This window comes from Xiphias gladius, chromosome 13, assembly GCF_016859285.1.
Source record: "Xiphias gladius isolate SHS-SW01 ecotype Sanya breed wild chromosome 13, ASM1685928v1, whole genome shotgun sequence".
In the NCBI taxonomy this organism is placed as follows: domain Eukaryota; kingdom Metazoa; phylum Chordata; class Actinopteri; order Istiophoriformes; family Xiphiidae; genus Xiphias; species Xiphias gladius.
The window spans coordinates 6,048,105-6,072,164 of NC_053412.1; the positions used below are offsets into that span (position 1 = coordinate 6,048,105).

At 40.6% G+C, this 24,060-nt stretch overlaps 1 protein-coding gene across 3 annotated transcripts in view; it reads left to right on the plus strand.

Moving 5' to 3' along the window:
• Window positions 1-24,060, plus strand: part of LOC120798257 (neural cell adhesion molecule 2-like) — a 403,203-nt gene that overhangs the window by 375,171 nt on the left and 3,972 nt on the right. Inside the window, exons 16-17 of one of the 3 annotated variants that reach the window (XM_040142421.1) lie at window positions 13,879-14,086; window positions 14,437-14,476. In XM_040142421.1, coding sequence (XP_039998355.1) covers window positions 13,879-14,086; window positions 14,437-14,476 — 248 coding nt within the window. Of the gene's footprint in view, window positions 1-13,878; window positions 14,087-14,436; window positions 14,477-22,379; window positions 22,496-24,060 lie in introns of those variants that run through there. The other 2 variants (XM_040142422.1, XM_040142420.1) reach the window with 2 other exon arrangements.

Consider the following 24,060-nt stretch of genomic DNA (forward strand, 5'->3'; position numbering starts at 1 on the left):
AAATCCTTTTCTTCTCCTTTTTCTTATTTCTACTTATCATGTGGTTCTCCTGTGGAGCTATTTTGCAATTCTGCACCAGAACGCAGCTCAGACAGTGTCTCTACATGGTTGGTTTCTCATTTGAAAGACCAACACGTAGACAGTGATATAAGCCAGTACACAAACATGGACGTCTTTTTCAGCGCTTATGTCCCTGTGTTGAGGATATGGGGTTCTGCCCCATGAAAAGTGTGTGTGTGTGTGTGTGTGTGTGTGTGTGTCTGCTAGCCTCATGCTGCTTGTGGTGTTCGTGGGTTCCTGTACTTTAGGTTCCAGAAAGAAAAAAAAGAAAAAAAGAAAAAATACAAAATACATGCCTGGTTGTGCAGGAAGCTTCTCATTTCCAAGTCCTCCAGGCCATTTGGACTAACATGCAAATGCGTGTGAAGAAATGCAGGCAGTCTTTGAAGTATGCAGCATGCAGCCCCAATCAACTTTGAAGCTAGGACACACGCAGATAAAGACACATGTGTTGTTGAAATAAAAACGGTATGTGCACAAAGAAAAAAGAAAAAAAACCTAGGAGGGCTGTTTCGGTGTTGTTTTGCTCTCCTCTCCGAGCCTGTTACCACATCCATTTGTGCTGTTTTGGATCGAGTGAGTGTTTGCCTCTGTCATTACTGCACTGGTTAAATGGCTTGTGAGAGTGTGTGCTGGTTTTCAAATAGAAAACAAGAACAGGGAACAGCAAGCTTAAGGCAGGTCACTTCGATTGGCTGTCCTCCCTTGTTAGCAAACAGCGGTGCATCGTGGGAAACAGCCTGAGAGAGAAGGGAGGGAGGGGCAGTGAGAAAATGCTTCTATCTTACAGTTTTTTACAATTGCTAACAAGCGTTTACCTATAATTAAGATGTTTTTTAAAACTCTTAACACAGTAACACATCTACATCCCACAATTAGCCAAAAAGTAAATTTTCTACTCAAGCCACATTTTGTTCATTAAATACCAACTTTTCATTTCAAAATGCAAAAAACACTTTCTCTACACAAGCTAATTCTATCAAAACAAAGTACACCTGACCAAATATACATTTTTTTTCGCTTTTCATGTTTCAGTTCTACCTGCATACGATAGACAATAGGAAACTCTTTTTTTTTTAAATTCAGTTTTCTTTTACTGTAAACCACTCTCCGTTTTTTCGGTTAAGCGTTCAATCTGTGCATTTTTAGCAACATACTATCTAAAAGGGAATATCTTTATTTTATAGAATGTACAGTAGAAAAAATAGTCAGGGACAGAATTGCTGCAGCAGAAGTGTTATTAGCAACCTGAAATTGATCAATAAAAATCCAACATGCATGGCCTTTGGTTCCAAATGTGTGAAAATAAAATACACAAATACAGTAAAAAAGGCACAGAAGGGGAAAAACAACACCAGAATGCACGGTCCTGTTGTAGTCTATACGATCTGCAGCTTTAGGCCACGCGTTCTTGTCCACATCACATCTTATGCCACCTCTCGTTATGCACCTTGGATAGTTACGCTTGGCATGCCTTAGCCACCCCTGGCAGTCTTCAGCTGAGATGTCTCTGCGGCCGGCATCCATTGCATCCAGGAGGGACTTTTGGTCATATGGCCAATGATCATACACTTTCCACCTCCAGGCGGAAAAAGAAATTTCTCAATGGGGTTGAGGAGAGGGGAAGGGGCCGTTCTTGGATGGGCTGCAAACCAGTTTGTGATTGCATGTGAATGGTGGAATGCTCCATTGTCCCATGCAATCACAGATGTCCTCTGGTTTCCTTCTCACCTGTTCCCTGTCTGCTTCTGGCACCAGTTAATGGTGGAGGTCATTCAAAAACAAAAGAAGCCGCCGAGCGCTGTAAGAACCAAATCTGGCATTTCTGCACGACCCAGCTCTCAAGATTGAATTGAAAGAATCCTGTTAATGTTATGGTCCACAACAGACGGATGTTGTGCTAATTGTTTTTGGAGTTTTGAAAATGTGACTACAGATTGGACAAAAAGGATGTAAGCAATTGGAAAAAACTGTAGTGTGTTTTTGTTTAAAGAAGAGCAAAAGAGCTATTCGGCTAGGAAGGCAATGAGACTCGCTCTCTGTCTAATATACGCTCCGTATATTAGACAGAGAGCGAGTGGAAGTCTGTCGTGCTGCGCTGCGGGAACAGAACCATTTTCAGAATCTCTCCTATGTGAACCCAGCTCACCTGAGAGTCGCTGGCTTATTTGCTCTAACTTTGTCTCTCAACTTTTCTGTCTCTCTTTCACTCGTTCAGGACTCTGCAGAGACTCCCTTTCAAAACCAGTGACCAAATTCAGCTGATACTAGCCCCATACCCATTTACAGCTTAATAAAAGCAAGTTTATGTTTACTGCATTTTCATTAAGTAAAGCCGTCAATCTCAATATTTTTCAGCCAAAACGTTGTTCATTTATTTATATAATCTTGGAAAGTTGTACAGGTTAAACAGAAAAACTACTCCGTGTTCACATTTTCCGCTGCACTGAATCAAATTGGATATTGAAGACGTCTGGTCAGTTTTAGCTCAGTCAACAATATTGGATGTGAAATATCTGTCAATCTTAATTATGGACTATCTCTTCCAATTCACCGCCTCATTTTTTTTTTTTCATCTCTTACATAATCATACTCACATGCACAACTGATGAAAGAAACATCCCCTTGGTTTTTTTTTTTTTTTTCGGCACAGAAAATAAGTTCAGGGCCATATAGATGCCTTCTACAGTATCTCTCACCAACCAATTTCTCTCCTCATTTCTCTCTCTATGTATTATGCATCTGCAGGGTATTGAGTTGGCACTTATCTGTTTTTTTTCCTCTTCCTCCTCCTCTCTCCGTCCTATTTTAGTTTGTAACAGACTGCATAACCTTCTCAACCTCCTGCTCACGAAGAATCCTTTAAGAAAAATGCCATTGATTGCAACAATGCCCTCAGTTCCTTTTCAATTTACTCCTCTTCCTTACAGCCTTTTTTTTTTTTTTTTTTCAAATCAAAGCTTTCTTTTCACCTCCTAAGCTACGGCACTGTCCCTCTGCACTCGTCAATTACAACACTGTGCCTCTACCACCAGCTTATTGCCTTGTCAACCTCTTTGCATCGCTCTACCACACTGCTCCGTTGACAAAAAGACTTTCTGTCTTGTGATTTCCCTTTAATATTGTTACCATGACATCATTACCACCTGACAGGGATGGACAAGGTAGGGGCCCCCAGCTATTAGGGCCCCTAATAGCTTTAGATGTATTATGTTGTTTAGAGATGAAACTTATACAATTATATTAATATTCGGACTCAAATTTACTCTGCAATAACTTACGAACTGCCCTGAAAGAACTCATCATTGTCTTTGCGCCACCATCCCCCAAACACTAGAGATTAATGGGACGCTGTGCACATCGCACTTGTTGATGAGGGTGCTGAATCTCCAGTGTTTAAGCCTCGAGGTAACGTGCAACTCAATATCACGCCAAACACTGGAAGTTATTACAACTGGCATTCCAAAGGACAAAAGAAATGAAAAGGAAAGAAAATGTTCTTTGACAAACTGCCCTATCCATTCTTCCTCAGTCTTGTCTGGGTGTGTAGATGGAAAAGGAATTGTGTTCTGATAAAATCATGATAACTACATTTATCACGGACGAATCTACCTCATTCTATCAGTTCAATGTTTCGTATCTAAATTCTTTTTCTGCCCCTGCAGTGGAGTAAAAATATAAAGTAGCATAAACCGAAAGTTTTCATGTAAAGTACAAGTACCTTCATTTAGTAAATAAATGTAGTTACTCCTGCCCAGGGAAGCAGAGGAAAAAAGTGTACCATTTACTCAGGTATTATGCTTAATTACAGTAATAAGGTTCTTGTACTTTTACGAGCATATTTTCATTTTATGTAACTTTATACTTGTACTCCCCAGTCCCTTCGATTTCAGAGGTGAACATTGTACTTTTTTCACCAAATATATCATTTATCTGACCACTTGATACTGGTTACTCTGCAGATTCATATTTTTTGCACAAAACATATGATCAATTAGTGAAATATGGTGAATTATTACTGACTAAATGATCCAGCGGTATATAAAACAGTTACAGCTCCACCTTTAACATACTTTGAAGTAAAAGTTACATTGTGTACATTGTGGACCTAATACTTCTGTATCATTGCATAAGTAAAAGTTTGAATAGTATGAGTATTTTAACAGTGTGATAACAGTCACAATTAGAGAGAGAGAGAAAAATAAGGCACAATGGAGGCCCCGTGCCTGATACAGTATGTTATTTCCTGTGTTGAGCTTTTTGTGCGACTGCTGTATTTTTCTTGGCTCTCTCCTCTTCTTCTCCTCCCAGTCATGCGCCATAAAAAGCCGTGATTGAAACAGGCGTCATAGATTTTGTTTGCAATAATCTCATCAAAGCACTTGAAGAAATAATCTGGAAGGGCCTCTCTGCTCTCCTGAGAGCTCAAGTGAAACTTTTCCGGGAAGCGTTGCCAGCAAATCAACATGGGAAATGAGTACTTTTATAGCTGCCCATTACATTAATCAATCCTCTCATCAATTTCCAAAATGAAAGTCATTATTTTTAAAGCATTGTAATGAAAGAGATGCATGACAATCAACTCTGTTTTTCGAGGATCTACTATATAAAAAGGCTTCTTATCCATTATCCAGGCTACCTGAGGTAAAACCCTTTGATTTTGTTATATCATACAGAATAAATGATGAATTTTTTAGCTGCTGCTTAATAAATTACCTGCAACCTCAGACCATAAGGTGCAGTTAACTATAACATTCACAGGTTAGGATTCAGCTAGGCAAATAAAGAAACTGTGAGGCTAAAAAAAGCCTTACAATAAAGCATCAGTTAAATTATTCTCACTGAGTCCAGTAAACAGGCTTAGATGCCTTTGCTCTTTAAGAATCAGTTCGGTTTTTTTTCCAGATGAGAACAAAAAAAATGCTTTGGTGAATATAATCAGTTGAAGTACCGCTGGTGCTCTGAAAATGGCACACCAGAAACAAAGAGGCATCTGCTGCTGAAATGATGTAAATGAAAATATTCTCAGATTAAAGCTGAAAATATGCATTGAAGATGACGTGACCGTCAAAAGCCATAAGGGATACAAGCGAAATCGGGCAACGCAATTTAACTGCAAATATCATTTTAGTCCAAAATCTACATTTGACTTGTGTATATATTACTTACCAGAGTAAAGGCTACAGTCCTTAACACTATGATACAAGATCAGTGCTGATGTTTACATGTTTACTGACTCAATTATTCATTGAACAAAGATAATCCTGTTGAGATGAAAGGATTGTCTTTCTCTGGGAGCGCATTTAACATCAGACAATATCACTGTCAACTGTGTAAATATTTTATCATAAGCAAGCCAAGCAAGTAGCGGACTTCCTGCTGAGACAGAAGCAGAGCAGGAACAATGGCACAGTTCTAAAACAGACAGTTTGTCTCATTTTGACTTTAGTCAGTAAAGCTTTCTAAATGCAATAGCTACTAGTGACTATCCCGGCTGTATATATAGATAGTATGTAGTATTGTATTAACGTGGACTGTCACAAATCTTCCATGTAATCTCATGTAGTCAGAAAACACCCTATGTTGATTTTGTGAAACTTCTCAGGTGTCTAACATCGCCATGGAGTTAGCCCCTGTTTTATTCAGCCTGTATTTGTCAGCATTGTTGGCAAATTGGCACCATTAAAAGTACACCCAGTTAGCCATTAGCAGTTCCTGCTTGCAAAGTATCCGTGAATATACAGAGAACTATCACTGGATACTGGAGAAAACTTAAAAACATTAGTATTTCCCAGGCGAGTTCTGGATTTATAAAGTCTTTATCTGTGACTCCTAATCAGATTTATGGACATGTATTTTGCGATGGACATCGGAGGGGTAATAGTATAATAATAAAGTCCCCGGAAAGTGTAAGTCACACTGAATCTAAGTATTTAATTCTATGAACACCTGCATGCACCTGTCCTTTTCAACCCACGCAGCACCCACCTCGCTTCACCCTCTCCGCCCCTCCTCTTCAACTCAGTTTGAAATCCTTTGCTATAAAGGGATGAGTTTACTCGATACTCACAGTTGTACTGAAAGTAGTTGGCTCCCTGGAATGACGACTGACTTTTTTTGTGAAGAGTCTGCGGAGACTGAATAGTGACACCTTGTTGAACATCTACTTCTTGTCAGGCCATGGTTGAGAATCAACACTGCACTGCTGAACTATTATCTTACCCAAAGCACTGCCTCAAGGACAATGCGTAGAGAGGAGAAACCATGAAAAATAAATAAAAATAACGCTGAATAAAATGATAAAAGCCTTTCAAATTCCTACTCTGCTGAAGGCTCTTCTCTTCACTGTATTATGAACCAAGTTAGGTAAAAAAAAAAGAGGACGTTTCTGCTTTGGTAAAACAAAACAGTTGTTTCTTTCTAATATTCTGTTTTGTCTCAAGTCGGTTTTCGGTGATTGGCCTCCCCATGTGCAAATGATCCACCAAAACAAGTTCCCCGCCCGACACTATTTTGCAGGGGCACCATTGTTGCACCCTGGACCTAGTGCCGCCCAAGACAATTGTGATTGGTTTAAAGAAATACAAACAAGCCAGAGGGCTTTTTTTCCCCCCCATAGCAGGATGATAATGGATGCAGCCATGTGAGACTATTTGCTTTCTAACAATAATCCATCAATTTATTCATTTCCTGAACCACTTGATCCAATTTAACAGTTTAAATGACAATCATGTAGCCCTCTGACAGACTTTTTAGTTATAAACTGCAGTTCATGCATTTAAAACTGTGTCTTTCTGCTGTTTAAACTTGGATTTTGACTACAACGATAAAGGTAGAGACATATCGGTTGCCCGTGAAATAAGTCATAACCCCAGACAGCAGCGAGTGCAGAGAAGTGGCTTTTGAGGTGGATTTTAAAGGATGTCATATTCTTCTAAATTAAGAGTAATTTCCTATGGTTTTACATTTCCTCTGCACTGGCTCTTGAGTACACTTGAGTCACATCAGGGTTTGTCTGCATTTTCCTTGGAAATGGACAAAAAGGAAGGACTCATCTCTTTCCGTCGAACTATGCAGGATTTAATGATTATCTTTAATTCTCCGAGGGCCTCCTCAGACAAACTTTCCCTTCTACACTCCTTATCGCATACCAAAGTGAGCACTTGGGGAGAATCCTCACTCACATCCACAAATGATTATATTTATCCCAATCAGTGAACGCCAATTTGGTCATCATTAATCGAGTAACTTCCCCTCAGATCCAATCGCGGGCCGGTCAATCACCGCTCCGGCCTAATGAGTTGATACTGTCAAAGTGAGAGGCGTATGAATGGCTTCAGGTGCCACACGAGCGCTTGGATGTCTGGCAATTGAATAATACTGCTAATGGGCCTATATATCAACAAGTAATCAGAAGAAGTCAGTAAAAGGGTTAATAGAGCAGGGAAATAAGAATTAATGAGCGCTGTGTTGGTGAAAACACAAGTCACACAAAACAAATTAGTCATTTCCAAGAGGCTGTGAGGAGAAAACAAGGGTGAGATCTTGAAATTCTGTTTGAAAGCTTTGCCATGTAGTTATCAATTAAAAACAATGTAAACTCTTCCTCACTTTAAGAGCAATTAGTTAATTCTGCACTCTGACTTGTGAAAAACGGCAGGTAGGAACTCTGAGGCCGGGGGGGACAGAAATATACACATAAGCGATAATAAAAGTTAAACTGCTGTAAATGACAATTAAATAGTAAGTATAAAAAGTATTGGACTTACAGTAATATAATAAACAGGAAAACAGTCACCTATTGATTGAGCATCTTTTCTTCAAACTGGATGGCTGTGCAACCTTTTACACCTGATCCCAGAGCTGTTCCACTGGGTTGAGGTGCAGTGGCTGTGCTCTACACTGAAGCAATGAATATTAAAAATACTTCAAAAATGACATAAATGCTAAAATTACTACCGCTACTACTCTACAAACTACCAAAGAAATACATCATGTGTTCTGTTCAAACCACTTTGTTTTTATTATTTGTCCCCCACTAATTTGAATGTATTAACTGTATTTAGTTTTATGTTATGTAGCCTCTGAAAATTGTATCCGGGCAACATGAGGCATATATCAACATAAAACATAATACAACAGCAACAACAATGCAATAAGAAAGTATAGGGGAAGTAATTCAAATGACAATTTAGCAAAAGACTAGAGATTGCTAGAAATTAAAAGATAGAAACAATGACTCAACATGAAAAGTGTTGTGAAGGTCTGAAAATACATTCGAAAAAAAGAAGAAAGGAAAGAGAAGAATAAGAGCAAACAATGTAAGTAAATGTTGCTCTGGCTGGAATTTATATGTAATTCAGGGAGGTTAGAAAAAGAAATATAATTTGAAAACTTTTTGAACAAAGCTCCTTAAGCCATGCCCATCACCAGATCATCATTTTCAACACAAAGTCAATTTTATCATCATCCTCAGCTCAGTCCAGTCAGTGGATCGTTCTACTAGATTGACCTCTGGCAGGAGAGCATGAAATGGGGACTGATGCTGCAGCGGGGACAGCGTTATACATACAGGGGGACAGCGGAGTCAAAATATCACCGCAGAGGACACAGACCCCATTGTGCTTTTCTGCCGGAACAACGAAGATACACTCACCGCTTCTCTGGATAAAAAACAAGTCATTGGACCATTTTTAGGCAAATTAGGGCTTTTTTTTTTTGGACAGAACAAAGAGGACAAAGTAAAGGATAGCACAAAAGAAGGACGGAAGTTGGATCCCAGGATCTCAGATGACGAGCAATTCTCCTTCTGAAAAGGCCAGTCAGTTCCTCTTCCCACATTCTTTAGAAAGTTCAGACCAGAGCACGGACAATGATTTCTGCTCGGTTTAATCAGTTCTAAACACCTGTCTGACTCTCCCACCGTGACAACTCGATATATAATTGGTTAATAAACAAATAAAACTATGGTCACGCCAATTATTCATTTATTTAATGTTTATTTGAATGGGGACAAGTATATGAACCAACGCCACTTACCACAGCATTTATAGCCAAAGCTAATTTGCAGTGATGACCGTTTAAAATAAATAAAACTAAATAAATAATTAATTCCCTTTATTTTATGCACATGGAATTAAACCAATTTGCAAGTTTAGGGATGTAATTTGAGATTAAAACACGGCTATAAACATATAAATAATTCTGTTTTATTCTTGAAAAAAAAAAATCCCCGTCTTGACCAGGACGATGAGATTTACATGCACACAGTGCAGCTTCGGCCCTTAAAACCACCCCCCCAGGCAGTTTATCATGCTGACCTGTGGGGATGGATTTCACAGCCACTGCTGCCTCTTGCATCAGTTTGGGGGTAGGTGATCATTTGGTACAAGAGTAGAGCAGCGTTGCCCTTTTTTTTTCTGATCGGAAATCAACTGTAGCAACTGGAGCCATAGGTGACCGTATGAATATCTGCTGCAAATCAGTACATAATGGAAATTACCAAAAAATGACATGTTGTCAGGCATATTTATCGTATTTTAGCTTTTACATCAGTGTATTATGCAAACTCTTCCCCTATAACTTGTGCTTCTTCTCCACAACAGCAGGTGCAGCAGTGGTTGCCAATTTGGCTCTGAATATGGAGAGCAAACCAAAAGAACATGTTCCACTTTCCCCAGAAAGAGCAATTAAAGAAACACTCTATTGTAGCCCCATACACTGACTGTTAAAAAAAAACTGAATGTTAAATTGACTGTGACATTTTTAATCCTAACGCCCTTAGGTGCAAAACACAAGCTGTAGTACAGAGAACATGATATTATCCCATTATCGGTATCTGGTCACACACCTAATAACCCCAACGTCCACAGTTTGATTCCTGACGGACCCCCGTTGCATGAGTCAATACTGATATATTCTCTTTAGGTGCTCCCGCAGCCAATAGTGCACCCTTTGTAAATCTGCGCGGTTCAGTTTAACTCAGACTCTTGAAAATTATTAAAACTTGGGAATAAATCTAATAAAATGGCTGGCAAAATGTAAACAAGCGTGTAACGTATCAATCCAACCTCAAACTGTCAAGCGGCTGCTAAGCACGTTAAAGTAATGCTCCTTATCGGATGAAAGTCTGATGTTTATGGATTTCAGTCTTTCAGGCTGAGAGTTTTTGCTGGCGTCCCAAGGAATGACACTTTAATATAATCTTTATCCGTGCAAATGTTGTGAACCCTGAAACATGGCACTCCTAAATAAATAAAAAATGTTTCAATTAGTTTTCAATTTGGGAGTCAGTGCCTGCACGTTCAATTTTTGATTTGTGATTTTTATGTTGAAAGCATTAGTATCGCCTGATCAAAATCTGAACCATTTTTGTGGTTCACTGCAAGAATTCTGCCTAAAAATATTACAAGTGATACATTATTTGCAGTATCATAAATGTATAAAGGAGACAAGGGCCTTATGTGATGTAAAAATGTAAACACAGATATGAAAGCTCAAGGCCACAGCAGTCTGATGATGAAAAAGAAGTCAAGTATAGCTTAAAGAAAGGATTATATTCTTTTTCTCTTCTGGAGCATGTGAATGCTTCGGGGGAGCTGGAGAGGTGTTGTTTACCACCCTTCAATCTGTGGCTACAGGAGCCAAATTAACTCAGATAAACTTTGAAAAGGTGAGATACAAAACAGTAGCCTGTGGCGGTGGGAAAATATTGATCCAGTCTACAAGTTTCCAACTGCATATCCGCAGATTCACAAAAAGGCAAACCGTTTTAATTAGAGTGCCTTTTGCCACCAGGTTCCCTCTCTGTCTTACTCTCTGTTCGCTTCTCCGTGCTTTGACTCACTGCCAGTCCTCCATTGTCTGCGGTCTCAGCTCCGAGTCAAGAACAAAGTCACCAACATGAGAGTCATTTGGGTTGTGACACACAGTGACAACTTCCAATGAGGAGCAGGGGTATTTGGAAGCTCACTCTTTCTTGTCGTGTTGGCTCAGAACTCCAGCACACTGGATTTGAAATGAAACAGTGACTATGAGGGTAAAGTGTTGACTCTCAGCTTTAACTTCAGGGTGTTTTCAGCCGTAATGAGGAGGCGGAGGAGGAATAGTACTGTAGCAATGTCCTCTTGCTCTGTGCAAAAAGTGCTGGACTATTATTGTGATTCCTCACATGGATTTGAACACAATCAACCATCCCTAAACCCTTAAAGCCTTAAACCTCATTGCTTCATGTCAAGTTCAATGTGCTGGACTAGAAAGTCAAAACAATAGAAAATGTATAGTAATATACATTCTTGTGTCACTGTCCAAATACTAATGGCCTGATTTCTATGTTGGTAGACCAACATCTTAAAGGGGCTCTTGAAAATAGCGTAATGTATTCATGTATTTTTAAAGGCAAGTCTTCATTGATAAACTAGTGGCATGGAGTTTGAAAGACATGGACATTTACTAGGCAGAGGCAGCGTAGTGAAAGACGCAATGATCTGCATTATGGGAAATGCAGGATCTAGCATAAAACAAGCTTGATCCGCACAAGGGAATAAAAGTCAGGATACCTCGGCCACTGCTACACAGATTTTGAACTTTTTTGTTTTTATCTGTCTTTTGAAGCTCTTCTAACTCTGTGGAAGTGCATTACTAAAATCACTGGAGTCAGACTTTAGAGTCATGACACTGCTCTTGTCTGAAAGGTAACTCTTTGGAGTTTACTATCATAGAGCCAGAATTGGTCTAAGTGATACTGAATTCATGTACAGAATCTCCCGCGTTATTTTCACATTTTATTTTACGTTTCTGTTTTTTAAGCGCTTCTTTTGCAAAATAAGTATTGGGATCTTAAAGTAAATTCCTGGGGCTTTGGGCTTTCAAACAGTGTATGGTTTGTCAAAGAGTGGTGCGGATTCAACTGGAAGTAACATTTTAAAAATACACCGTCCCACCCATGGGACACTTTGGCCTTGCTAGCGCTGCTTTACTAAACTTGTGCCTCGGTAACTTTGGTTCAGCATCTCTTCAACTCATTCCGACTTTTTGGATGTAAAATTGTAAAAGCTCCCTTTCAATGGTGACCAGGGCTATGACTGTAATCAAAGGGGGTTGAGGAACAGGAACTTTTTTTACTTTGGGTACATATTGTTCAGGCTTGTGCACAAAAATGGGGGTGTCTCATAACGGGCTAGGTAGTAAACCCCCTCCCGGAAGGGTTAAAGAAATTCTAACCAGCCATACTCTGTAAATGCATGTAAAATTTAACCAAATTTACCTAGCATGTAGGTGGGAATGTGAAAAAAAACCCACTGAAGACTGGCTACTACATCTACTGCATTCAGCTCACATTTACTTTATGTTTTGCCTCACAGGAGAGACGAGACAGTCAAAAGAAAGTTCTGGCAGCATTCACTGGTTGCTCATTAGGGGCTTTATTTAACTTGGAGATGCCAGACTTCAGCATTCAGCCATCTTTGGGTGCCTGCTCCCTCACATTAATGTCCGACCCCCCTTTTTAACCGGCGGGCTACTGAACACCCATATGAAAGTAATTTTAAGTAGGAAATTTCATTCATTCTCACTCGTCCATAGATGATAGCTCCTGACAAGGTGTGACCTCCAGTTGTCACCACTGATCCTACAGTGGGTGTTCGGTTTGTTCAACCCCAGGATCACTTAACGGCACACCTCCATTCAGCTGTGCCCACTGGGAGCCTCTCTTTACTGCACTGCATTCATTTTCTCATTACTTTCAACAGAAAGCAGGCCCTGCTGCTTGTTCCTGACCGAGCTGAGAGCTCCATTTGTTTTAGACCGCAGGTTGCCGGCCGCTCCGAGAGAGAGTAGTTCGACTTTTAGCTCAAAATACCTACTTTGCTTCCCATATGAATCTGCTTAGTGCTGCAAGCTACGGAATAAGAAGCACCCAGTGGACACAGAGGCTGAAGCATCAGTATGGTAATGCAGCGTGCTACTTTATCGCTGAAAAGTGTACACCAACTTCCTGAACCTGTGGAACCAGAGACGTCGACAGTTGGCACATGATAGAGAAGGTAGGTGCGGGGCCTGAGGGCAAATACAGAAGAAGAAAACGTGTTTAGTTCTGCAGTTTCCAGCCTTGAAATGCTCGTGGTACTGTATTCTCTAAGTTCTTAAACAGATAGGGAAGCTGCAAATCTTCTGATATTACAAATAAATCACCAAGTAAACCCTTTTCCCCTTGTTTTTGAGCGCTACAGATCCCTTTTTCCTCATTTATTTAAGTCTGTAAAACTTTTATTGTATTTACTGTATATAGAACAACTTTGTGAGGCTGAAATTGATTTATTTTTGGAGGAGATTTGGTGGATTCACGCTAATAATCGAGATTCTCCACTGAGGATTGTGTGGAGTTGAGGCGTTGTGGATTAGGACTTATCTACGTGTTGGAAACAATCCAGATGGCTCCGGAGGAATTCATTGACCTTCGAGTGGTTCTGAAAGTAACCACGGTAAAAGTTTTTTGGAGTGAGTAAGCTCTAATTTGGTACAGCTTTGTGGTTTTCTGGTCCCAAACTTACACTACTACTAAACCCACCATGTATGGATGTATGGGGGGGTGTAGCGCGGAGGCTGAGGTCAGGCCTCATCTGAGCAGGAAGTGACCGCAGGACATGTCCTTGAGTGAGCTGAGCTGATGAATTCCTACCAGCTCCAGTGGTGCTGCTTTACACCTGACCCTGACCTGTGTCTGTGTGTTTGAGAGAACAAGCGTATGAATCAAAATTGCTAACAGTGTTTTCTCCGTGTTGTGTGTTGTGTGTCTGCGCGTGTGTTTCACTGCCTTAGCAGAATCCCTGTTCAGCGGCCTGGGCCTGGGGGCGGTGGTGGGCCTCGGCTTGGGAGCACTGCTGCTGCTCCTCGTGCTGGTGGACGTCAGCTGCTTCTTCCTGCGTCACTGCGGCCTGCTGATGTGCATCACGCGCACGCTGTGCAGCAAGAAAACAGCTACCAGCGGCAAAGGCAAAGAAATAGAGGAGGGCAAGGCCGCCTACCTGTGAGTTTTTTGGTTTTTCTATTGTGTTTTTTAACAGAAACTTCGACTTTTTCTCTAATTTCTATGGTACCGTTACCTGTGTTTGTCAGTCACCAGGTCATTCGTGCTTGCAGAGGGGCACATCTGCTGTGGGTGTATCTTGATGCTTGTGAGATACATTGGGTCTTTTGGATGAATACAAATTTACACACAGATGTCAAGAAATTAGTTCCAAATTATATGTAGCCAGCTTTTGACGGATAAAATTACTTTGATTATTAAATCAAGAATTAAGTTTGTTAAAAAAGTCCCCTCTTAAGCATATTTACTGTGAATGACAAAAGGAGACTTCTTTTTACCATTTACTGTAGGTACACCTACAACAGCTGCCCAGTCACCCTTTCAACCACAGTATGTCTTTGATTATGTATTATTCACTAACATCAGTGCTCTTCATACAATGTGCAGTGAATTCACCTTCTTTTGCATGCACTGTGTGTATGTGCACATTGACATTGTGCATGTATAACCGTGTTTGTAATTCACATCACGTGCCACCATGCTTTGTGTGTACACCTAATGTGTATTACCATATCGTGTTTGCATGCAAATGGTGTGTGAGCAACCCGACAAAAGTCTCAAACTGTCCCTGCACAAATGTCTTAGATGAGCAATTACATACTTTGGCTTTATTCGTCTCAACAGCGAGCATTTAAAAGCCTCACCCCATGAAATTCACAGCACAATCGATTTTCAGATTGAGTCCCAGTGCTAGGGTAAAGTTTTTTTGCACCCACAGAGTCTGATTCATTCGCCTCAGCAGTGCCATTTTTGTTTTCAAACTGTCAGTGTGCCAGCCCAGTGTCTGGGCTGCAGAGAGAGGGCACAGAGAAAGAGAGGGGAAGGAAGAAGAGGTGGGTGGGTGGGTGGGGGGGGGACTTTTGCTGAGTCACTAAGCTCACACTGCTGGAGGGCTGACTGACTGCCTGACCAGACAGCATGCATTTTATGTTAGAGCCGGCGCTGTAGCAGCAACTCACACAGGCGTTTACAGTCTGTCCGTTAAAACTGCAACTTCTTCCTGGCTGTATTAGATTTGACTATTTGGTGCAGTCCCATCACAAACACAAAGCAGTGTCACAGACCTGCAGTAGGATCCTGGACTTTACATAAAGTGCAGCAGAATGGTGCAAAACGATCCTGACATTTCTTGTCTTATTATCAGAGTTTTGTCCATCATTCATATTGCTTATGATTTTTCTCCTGCAGCTTTGTTGCTGACATGCAGGGACACGGCTGCACAAACCTCCAAATGGAGTTCTGGCATCCAAACTGGGACTTTATTATTATTTTCTGGCATTTTTATGGCTTTATTTGCAACAGTAGAGAGTTGAAGGAAGCGAGGAGAGATATTGATGCGAGAGACGGGGAATGCCGTGCGACAAAGGTCCCCCGGCTCACATAAACCAGGGATGCTGCAGATCATGGTCGGCAGCCCCCAGGCCACCAGGGCATCCCCAAAATGAAGATTTAGGCCGGTTTTCCACATGTTAAAGGATAGCTCTGCTTTACTAATTACCAAAACTATAACGTTTGATATTTTGGTAATAACGACATTGTTTACACCAAATTAAAGGGAACAGGAAAGCCACCCACCAACTCGAGTCAGCTCTAGCCGGCGAACACCATGTGCTGCAATGCACAAAATCGAGTCAGCGCGCAAGCAGGGAAGTCAAAATAGTTAAGAGCTACTGAAAAAAGAGAAAACTAGACCAAGCCTAAACAGCACAGACAAATCTTTTATCAAAATATCTTTAAAGACAAGAATATATTTTAACAATATTAGTTTCAGAGTTTAAAAAAATCCATCCTAAAATTAATTAGAAAAAAATTTGAAACCAGATTGAATTGGGTACTGGTTTTGTGAACTTGTTTGTTTCCTCTTGTACCAGTGTTGAAACCGGTTTCGTAGCTGGTAGGAACGATGACCATGACAGCGAAAACGAGATCCTGGTTGTAGCGTGAAGAGCATGAAGTGACACAGTGGTCTGCTATACAATGAGGCACAGCGCTGAGCTGGAGTGAGTCTAATGAGACAACGCTAGAGAAAACACAAAGCTCAGATACTCCCACTGAGTTTGCAAGATGTCAGTAGTGCGAGTCTGAAGGTAACAATATCAATAGTGATACCAATAACAGTGCGTGTACAGCGCTAAATAGCATGAGATGACAGATCAGAGGCTGTTCGGAGGATGTGCGCTGAGGAGCGTGTGTGTAAGTGTTTGTCTGGTTTAGGCTCAGGAGAGAAATCTGGAGGTGGCTGGCGGTGCAGCTCTGACACAATTCAAACACACACGGAGGTTTCTAGGTCCATTGGGCTCATAGACGGTCTTCACCGGCCATTTTCTCACCCCGATGTGGTGTTGAAGCTTCGCAGGGAGCGGCCGAGTGCCCTCTCGTCACAGCAGTTTTAATGGGAACTCACAGCTGGACCAGTGCACTGCACGGACGATGAAGGATGTGAGTGTTTCTTGCCACTATGAAGCTGTCCAATCGTGGCAAGATTGCTGGGCTTCGTAGTTGCCGCAGGGAAAGTTGAAAGGCTGGGCTGTGTTCACAGTGGCCCTGGTGAGTTCAGAAGTCAATCCCCACTTCCAGTTTTTGAGTGTTAAATGTAAGTTCTTAACTGTGTGCTGTGATGTCCGTGGGCCCATTGGACAGATGGAAAAAGACTTGCAGACCTTGAATCTGAACAGGTTAGCAGAGCTGTGTGCTGTGAAGTCTATAATTTTGGTTCTCTGCCCACGTTTTTCTGCATTGTCTCGAGGCATTTTTCTTGATATTCACTGGTGGTGATAGTCACAGTGGCAAATTCGACCCCATCCTGTCAGTCAATGATCCAGGAATAGATATGTGCACCTGTCTGGCCCTTTAATAACCCCCCCAGCAAGCGCCCGAGGGAGAGTCATAAAGAAGTTCAGTCTTCACTTAAATACAGAAATAAATTTGCTATTATCAGAATTCTTCGGTGCTGATACTCAACTATCAGGTGACAAAAAGTTAATGATGACTCCTCTTTTTGCTGCAAATTGCACTTTTAATCCAGTTTCTAGCAGAGTTACCTTATCCTCACCCAAAGATATGCCTAAAACAATTATTAAAACTGCAGAAAAAGTCGTCGCCGTTAAAAATTACGGCGCAGTGACAATGTGCCGTAATGTTCAGGTGATGCAGGAGAGGTTGGAGGTTGGCTCATTGACAGATTTGTCTTGGAGGAGACCAGACTTTTGAGTGTATTCATACTCTGATGACTCATGGCAGTAAATATAAAACAGAATGCTGGATTATTTTTAAGGCTCTGGCATCCTGCGGCCGTAGGAAGACAACAACAATGTCAAACGCTTAGGAAAAATCCATTCTTTGAGCTGCCATTTAATCTTTTTTTTTTTTTTTTTTTTTGTACTTTTTTCAGCTTATAAGCACTGCTTGATCCCTTTCTCTGCAAAAAAAATGTGTGGAAGGAAACCGGTATTTGTCTTAAAAAAGGAAAGAAACTATTTCAGCGTGTAAGCTGTAGCTGTTTATTCAGTCTCAGGTCTCAGTGATAAAACAACCTTCAGCCTCCAGGATTCATCTGTTTAGCGTCTGAAAAGACTTCATCCCTATTAGTGTCAGAGTCCTTGCAGTCCTTGAAATGTAAAAATAATCTTGAACTTAAAGCCGAACTGAAATTCATCTTGTTTGGTCAAATTTGTAATTACCACACATGTCGTGTTCACGTGACGCGTGAGGGGAGGCAATGATGGGGAGGACTCCCATGTTTATGACGTGCAAGCGTTCACGTCTTCGGACAACTCAAGATGGCAAGAACTGTTAGTTATGAAGACTATTACTGTGATTCTATACAGGAATCTAAGTGTATTAATGCTGTGACAGTTTTACTACAGACATGGACGTGTGGAGGTTATGGCAGATAAGCGCCAAGTCGGATATGTCGTCGTTTTTTCAGAAATATTTGACTTTCCAGTCGTAATTACGATTTGGATGTTGACGCTGTTTACAAGCGGGAACCTTGCAATCGCAGTAACACCAACAAGACGCGAACGCGACATTACTCTGTGTCTACAAATATGTTTCTATGAATTTCAGTTCAACTTTGAAAGAACTTTTAAAAAGGAACAAAGAGGCCCCTCCAAAGTGTGCAAATGATTATTGTTATTAATGTATTCAACTGAGAAATACAGTCATTCCAAGGATGTTATTTTACCACCTTGACAATCAAATCTGCAGGAAAAAAAGCTAACCTCATCCAAATGATTTAGTGTTTGTACAGTGTATTACAATATAATGAGTGGAAATATGTTCTTGTCACAGCAAGATGAGGATAATTTTCACATATATATATACACTAACCATTTAATTGTTCGATGTTGTGTTAGAGAAAATGACATTAAATTAATTACAATTGATGGATCGTAACTACTTTGGTCAGTCATCCATAATTACATGCCCTACTTTAATTACTGCTTTTGCGTGTAGTGATAGATTGCATTTTATTATGCAAGCATGAGCATTTTCCCCCTCTTTGTCTTTGTCATACAGTTAAAAAAAATAAAAACACACATCAATACAGGGATACTGACACTTGATTGTGCAAACTTTCAAAGGAGACAAGACAGTTTGTGTTATTGACATTCAGAGAGCACTTAAATGTGAAATTCTGCAGCAGCAGGCTCAGACGTCTGGCATTTAATTGTGATTTTGCAATAATCCCTGTTAACTCCAGAGCAAACAGAAAATTGGTATTCGCGAGAAGCTAAAAGGCTTTGGAGTGAGCACACCTGATTTTGTAAATGGGGGGAAAAAAATATGTGTTTGGCCTTGGACCATCATGCAAACAAGCTTGATTTCTGTGACATGTGAGGTAACAAGGTCTCTGATCCTCGAGTGAACAGCAAAAGGGTCCCTAAGCAGCTTAGCCCTTGTGTCCTTGATGAAGAGTCCTACTTCTACACTCAGTGTAAGATCCTGGACGACAGCTAAGATCAAATATGCCTGAGGAAAATATAAATGGAAATATTAAGAATTAGGTAAGGATGTAAACAAACACCCCTGGGATCTGGTTTAGACCTTGGGCCACCTAATTTATCTCTGTGAAAAGTAGGGATTGTAGTCAGCCTTTATGGCCTGCCGTAGATGGCCTTGTGCTTAATTAGCGTCAGCAGAGGAAAGAACAAGTCGCCCCTGCTGGGCTTTGGTGTCACTTAGAAGCTTACGGATTACAAATAAACATCTGCATACACACTCTGAGATCTCCCCAGCCCACCACGAGGTGCACACAGCTGCTGGCTCTGGCGACATAATCAAAGAGGCCTGTCAAGGCTCAGTAGCATTTCTGTTTGCTTTGTGTCCCAGGCATTGTTTTGAATGTAACTTAGGAGGCAGCGTGTGTGCAGGGATGGTGAGTCTCGTAGAGGTGAAAACACACAAAGAGACAGTAACTCTGCAGAAATATTAGAGTCTATTACTGCAGTTCCCTCGGCATTTGGGGGAAAATCCACATACAGATTAGCTTTGACTTTAACCTGAGTTAATTATCCCATGTCTGCTGACGATACAGCTTTGTGTCATTGTTAAAAATATTCATGCAAAGCAAGATCTTTGGGTAAAGACAAACCTGTCTTGTTTACCACAGTCACAATGTGTAGCTGCGATAGAGAAGAGTCGTCCATCCATCAAGCAAACCCAAGCAGCATCTGTCATTTTCAGCAAATCTTTTGACTATGTTGCTTCTTTTGTTATTCTCCCTCCTTTGTTGTCACTGGGAACTCACATCAGACGTGACATATCAGTATCTGATGTGCGTACAGAAGGCGCCGCTGAGGCATCTATCTGTTCAAGTCACACCGCTGCAACCGGCGCTATGGCGAGCACATTCCTCACGACGAGCTGTCCTGTCAGCCGCGAGTACGGCAGGGGGACGAATTACCAGGGGATAAAAATAGTTTTCATACATAAGAAGAAATATTGTATTGTTTTTATTTATTGATTCATGTCAAAGGCAGTGCTCGTCCAGTGACTCCTAGCAGTGCTGTTAGCAATGTCTGCATCTGCCTGCCTTCTGTCGGCACTTGAGTTCTATCTACCAGTGCCATCGGAGTGTTGAGTACATTTTATCTTCAAAAAAGATTGCTCTATATGCCCAGAGTGAAACTGGAGAGCCTTTAACCTTTATCAGTTATTATAGCTATACTGCAGTTAATAACTTCTGGCTCCTATTTGCCTCTGCCAATCCCCAGTGTATCAACTTTTTAATGACGAACTGTATTTATATATATATTTTTATATCGGTTCAGAAGGTGCATTTGTGATTACCTTGCGTTGGCATCCCCACTCAAGAGAGTGGAAGGCAGCGAGGCCTTCCAATATGTTGAGAAAACCTCCCTATCCCAACATAAGTCCAATCTGCGTTTGCATGAAGCTAATGGGACATGAAATTGGCTCCACTGCGCAGGAACTTTAACATCCACCAGTCAACCAAAGGGAACCCCCTCTGGCCAATTGCAATATTTGGGCTTATTAGGTAAAGTATCACACAGGGCCACTGTTTTATATTCCTCATCTCACTCACTGAACAACTCCCTTGGAGTTGGTATACATCTAATGTGGCTAATGGAGGTTATTTATTGTGGATATAGAGTCGATTTTAAAATCGACAATTCACTGTTTATGTAATAAAAAATCCAATATTGTGAAACAGCACTGAGCCAATCAATGGACACAAAAACTAGGTCTAAAATTAGGCCTTTAAATAAAGAAATTATGAGGATTTAATTATTGAATTACTGAATGAATAAACATCTATCAAATCAGTCATGGGCATTACCGAGTGATTCATATCTAATATTTGATTATAGGAGAAGAAGATTGACTCCTACTCTAATTCCTGACTCATTCAAGGACATTTCATCACATATATGTAGTTACTCGGATATATATTTGGAGTGTGTTCTCAGCCGGAGCGCATGAAACCTTGAAAATGCGAATTATTTTGTGTTGTATGGCTAAGACAGGGAATCGAGCAGAACTTTGAGTCAGAGGCGTCGACGGATGGACGACGTATGTTTCTCAGGGAAGGTGACGCGCGAGGGTTTGATGATAAACAGGGCGCTGCGAACACAACAAACTAAGCAGCAGCATAGCCCTGTGAACTCAGGAAATGAGTAGCCCTCAGCTTAAGTGGGTTGATACTGGCCTGATACTGGTAGCCTGATACTGATCATCTAAAAGCACACTGAGAAGGATCGGGGGTACATCTGCTTTCTTTTCCCCATTTCTAGATCTCTTGACAGAATCATAAACATACACACTAAGTGAACAAAATACTAGGGTGAGGTGAAATCAGGTAAAAGCTACTGCTCCTTATTGAGTGTCCTTTATTAAATCTATATCGATTCCAAAAGATGCACTGTAGAAGAAAGGATTTTGCAGCTTTGATGTGCAAAAAGGGCTACAACTCATATTTTGCACTTGATTTATTTTTGTTGCTTAGGCGTAGGAGCAAGCTTCTGCTAAAGGACAAATTGCCTTAAGACGTCCCCCGCTGAATTTTCAGCACAGGGCACTTTATTTCCAAAATGAAACGACAAAAGATAGCCAACTGTTCATTCCACATGGGTCTGTGCACAGTTCATGTTTTTAGAATGAATGTGTCTCTGTTGGTTTGTCAATAAGGGGGTTGGGGTTAGGTTTTGTATTTTGCTATAGCAAATTCAACTGAGACGGCCGATAAATTCTTTTAAACCCGTGTGTCCTTGCAGACGTATAAGTGCATCAAAAAATTACCACTCTTGGTAGAATGTGTGAAAAACGGTGAACCACCTGTAATAGCTTAGAAGGAAGATTTATATAGCTATTGCCTAATTATGGGCCATTTTAAATGTCCATAATGTCCAGTGTGACTGCAAGTTAATTTAGAATATAAATGTGCAGTACATATTAGAATTTGCCACTCTGTAAATCATACTGTGTCACTATATTATTCTACTCTTTTACCCACTCGGTATATTAACTTGTTTTTGTGCCTAATGCAGATGAAAGCTCTCATACATCATATTAGTTGAAACGCAGGCTGGTTAGATTTTCATCATGTGGCCACATTAACATAAAGATAAAGCTTTGATGTCTTTCTGCTGAATTCCTCGAAACAAGACTCATGGAAGATGAGATGAACAAGTCAGCCAGTCATAATAACACATGCATGTATATTTTATTTCTTTTCTTTTTTTTTTTCCCCCTCCTCGAAATGAATCAGATTTGAAAGCAAAGGGGACACGTGCCAGCTCTGAGGTGATGTTTTTCAGGTCGGCACAGGCAGAAAAGAGAACAGCGGGAACAGAGAACAGTGTGGAACCAGGACTGACGGACACAGGGAAGCCACTGATGATGTTTTGACTCTGACATTCATCATAATGTTTTGATAAACGTTAAATTTCTCTGCTAATAATCATACTTCGCCTAGTATCTGTTAAATCCAAGTCCAGTTCACTTCCAATGAGAGTGTGAACCCCATCTATTAGAAGTTATGTTTATTTACTAGAAAATGTGTTTCGCCAAATAAGTTTTTAAGTGTAATTGTTGCCTGGATTGTGTTCAATAGCAAGGATAGCAGGATTAACCTGTTAGAGGGCAAGTCGCCAAAAATTCAGTAATGGGCCCCCTATTAACCCCCCACCCTCACCGTCTGCTCATTTTGTAGGTACCCTGTGGCCTTCAAGTTCCCATCTGGTGATTTAATATAATACTTACATAAAAATGAAAAAGAACGGTCAAAATTGAAGCAGCAGATGCCGAGATGCAGTATACTGACTTTTAAACCTGTGTATTGGTCAAGCTCCAGACATGCTGAATCCTACACTTCCCATAATGCAGCTTGATAGCATCTTTACAAGAGACCCTTCCTGCCTGGTAAACACCCAGGCCTTTGAAACACTGTAAGGTTTTCCCAGCTTTTCTGCATGTCAGTTAGCTTGCGGCGGTTTGATGAATCTAAACTTAATTTTGAAATTTGCACCATGTTAGCACAATCAAATAATAAAGGGCTGAAAACTAGATTTTAACACAGGGCTCCTCGATAGGATAGGGCCACAAGATAAGCAAATAATACAGGACCTGCCTCAGTTGATATTAAATTCTGGAAAGAACCATATTATTTGGTATTAATTATATGTTAAATAGAGAGGGAGCAGTTTTATGTCTACAAACAAACATACAATTCAGCAAAAATGAAGAATAAAGTTTCCAATAATAAATAAATGATAATAAATATTCACTGGGGTTTGAATGGAGCAATTTCTTCCAAAGAAACTCATCTGGAAGTCAAATAAAAATAAACAGTGTAAAAACCTGTTACAGTACATCAAATGGTAACAATTATGTTTAATATCCTACATTGTCCCTTACAAATAACATAAATTAGAAAATAAGAAATAAGCGTTGTCTCTATTTTCCTTGTAATTAGTACCGAGTTACATGGTTCTTCCCAGGAAACTTTCGAGCAATTATTAGGAAAACCTGTGAAATAAAGAGTTACCCAAATTTGCATGAAATCAAACTGACATTCAGCGGACCTGAGACTTTGGGGGCCCCGAAGTAGTTGCCTGCTTTACCTGGTAGGTAATCCAGCCTTGACTGGCAACGTGGTGCATGGTGGTGGGTGCATGGTGGCCTGCATCTCACGTGTGGTTAGGTTGAAGCTGCAGAAACACTTTGGTTAAGGTTAGGGAAGGATTGTGGTGTTTTTTTTGTTGAATATTGACAGCAAACACGTCCTATCTCGCGTTTAAAGTTAGCGTTCACTTTTTTCAGTATTTAACAAAGACCACGATCTTTCCCTTCACCTTAACTAAGTGTTTTAAGTTGGCTACGTACAACCACAAAAACTTCCATTTGTTTCAGTTGCTGCATGTGGATATTGTAAGAGAACAAATGAAGTA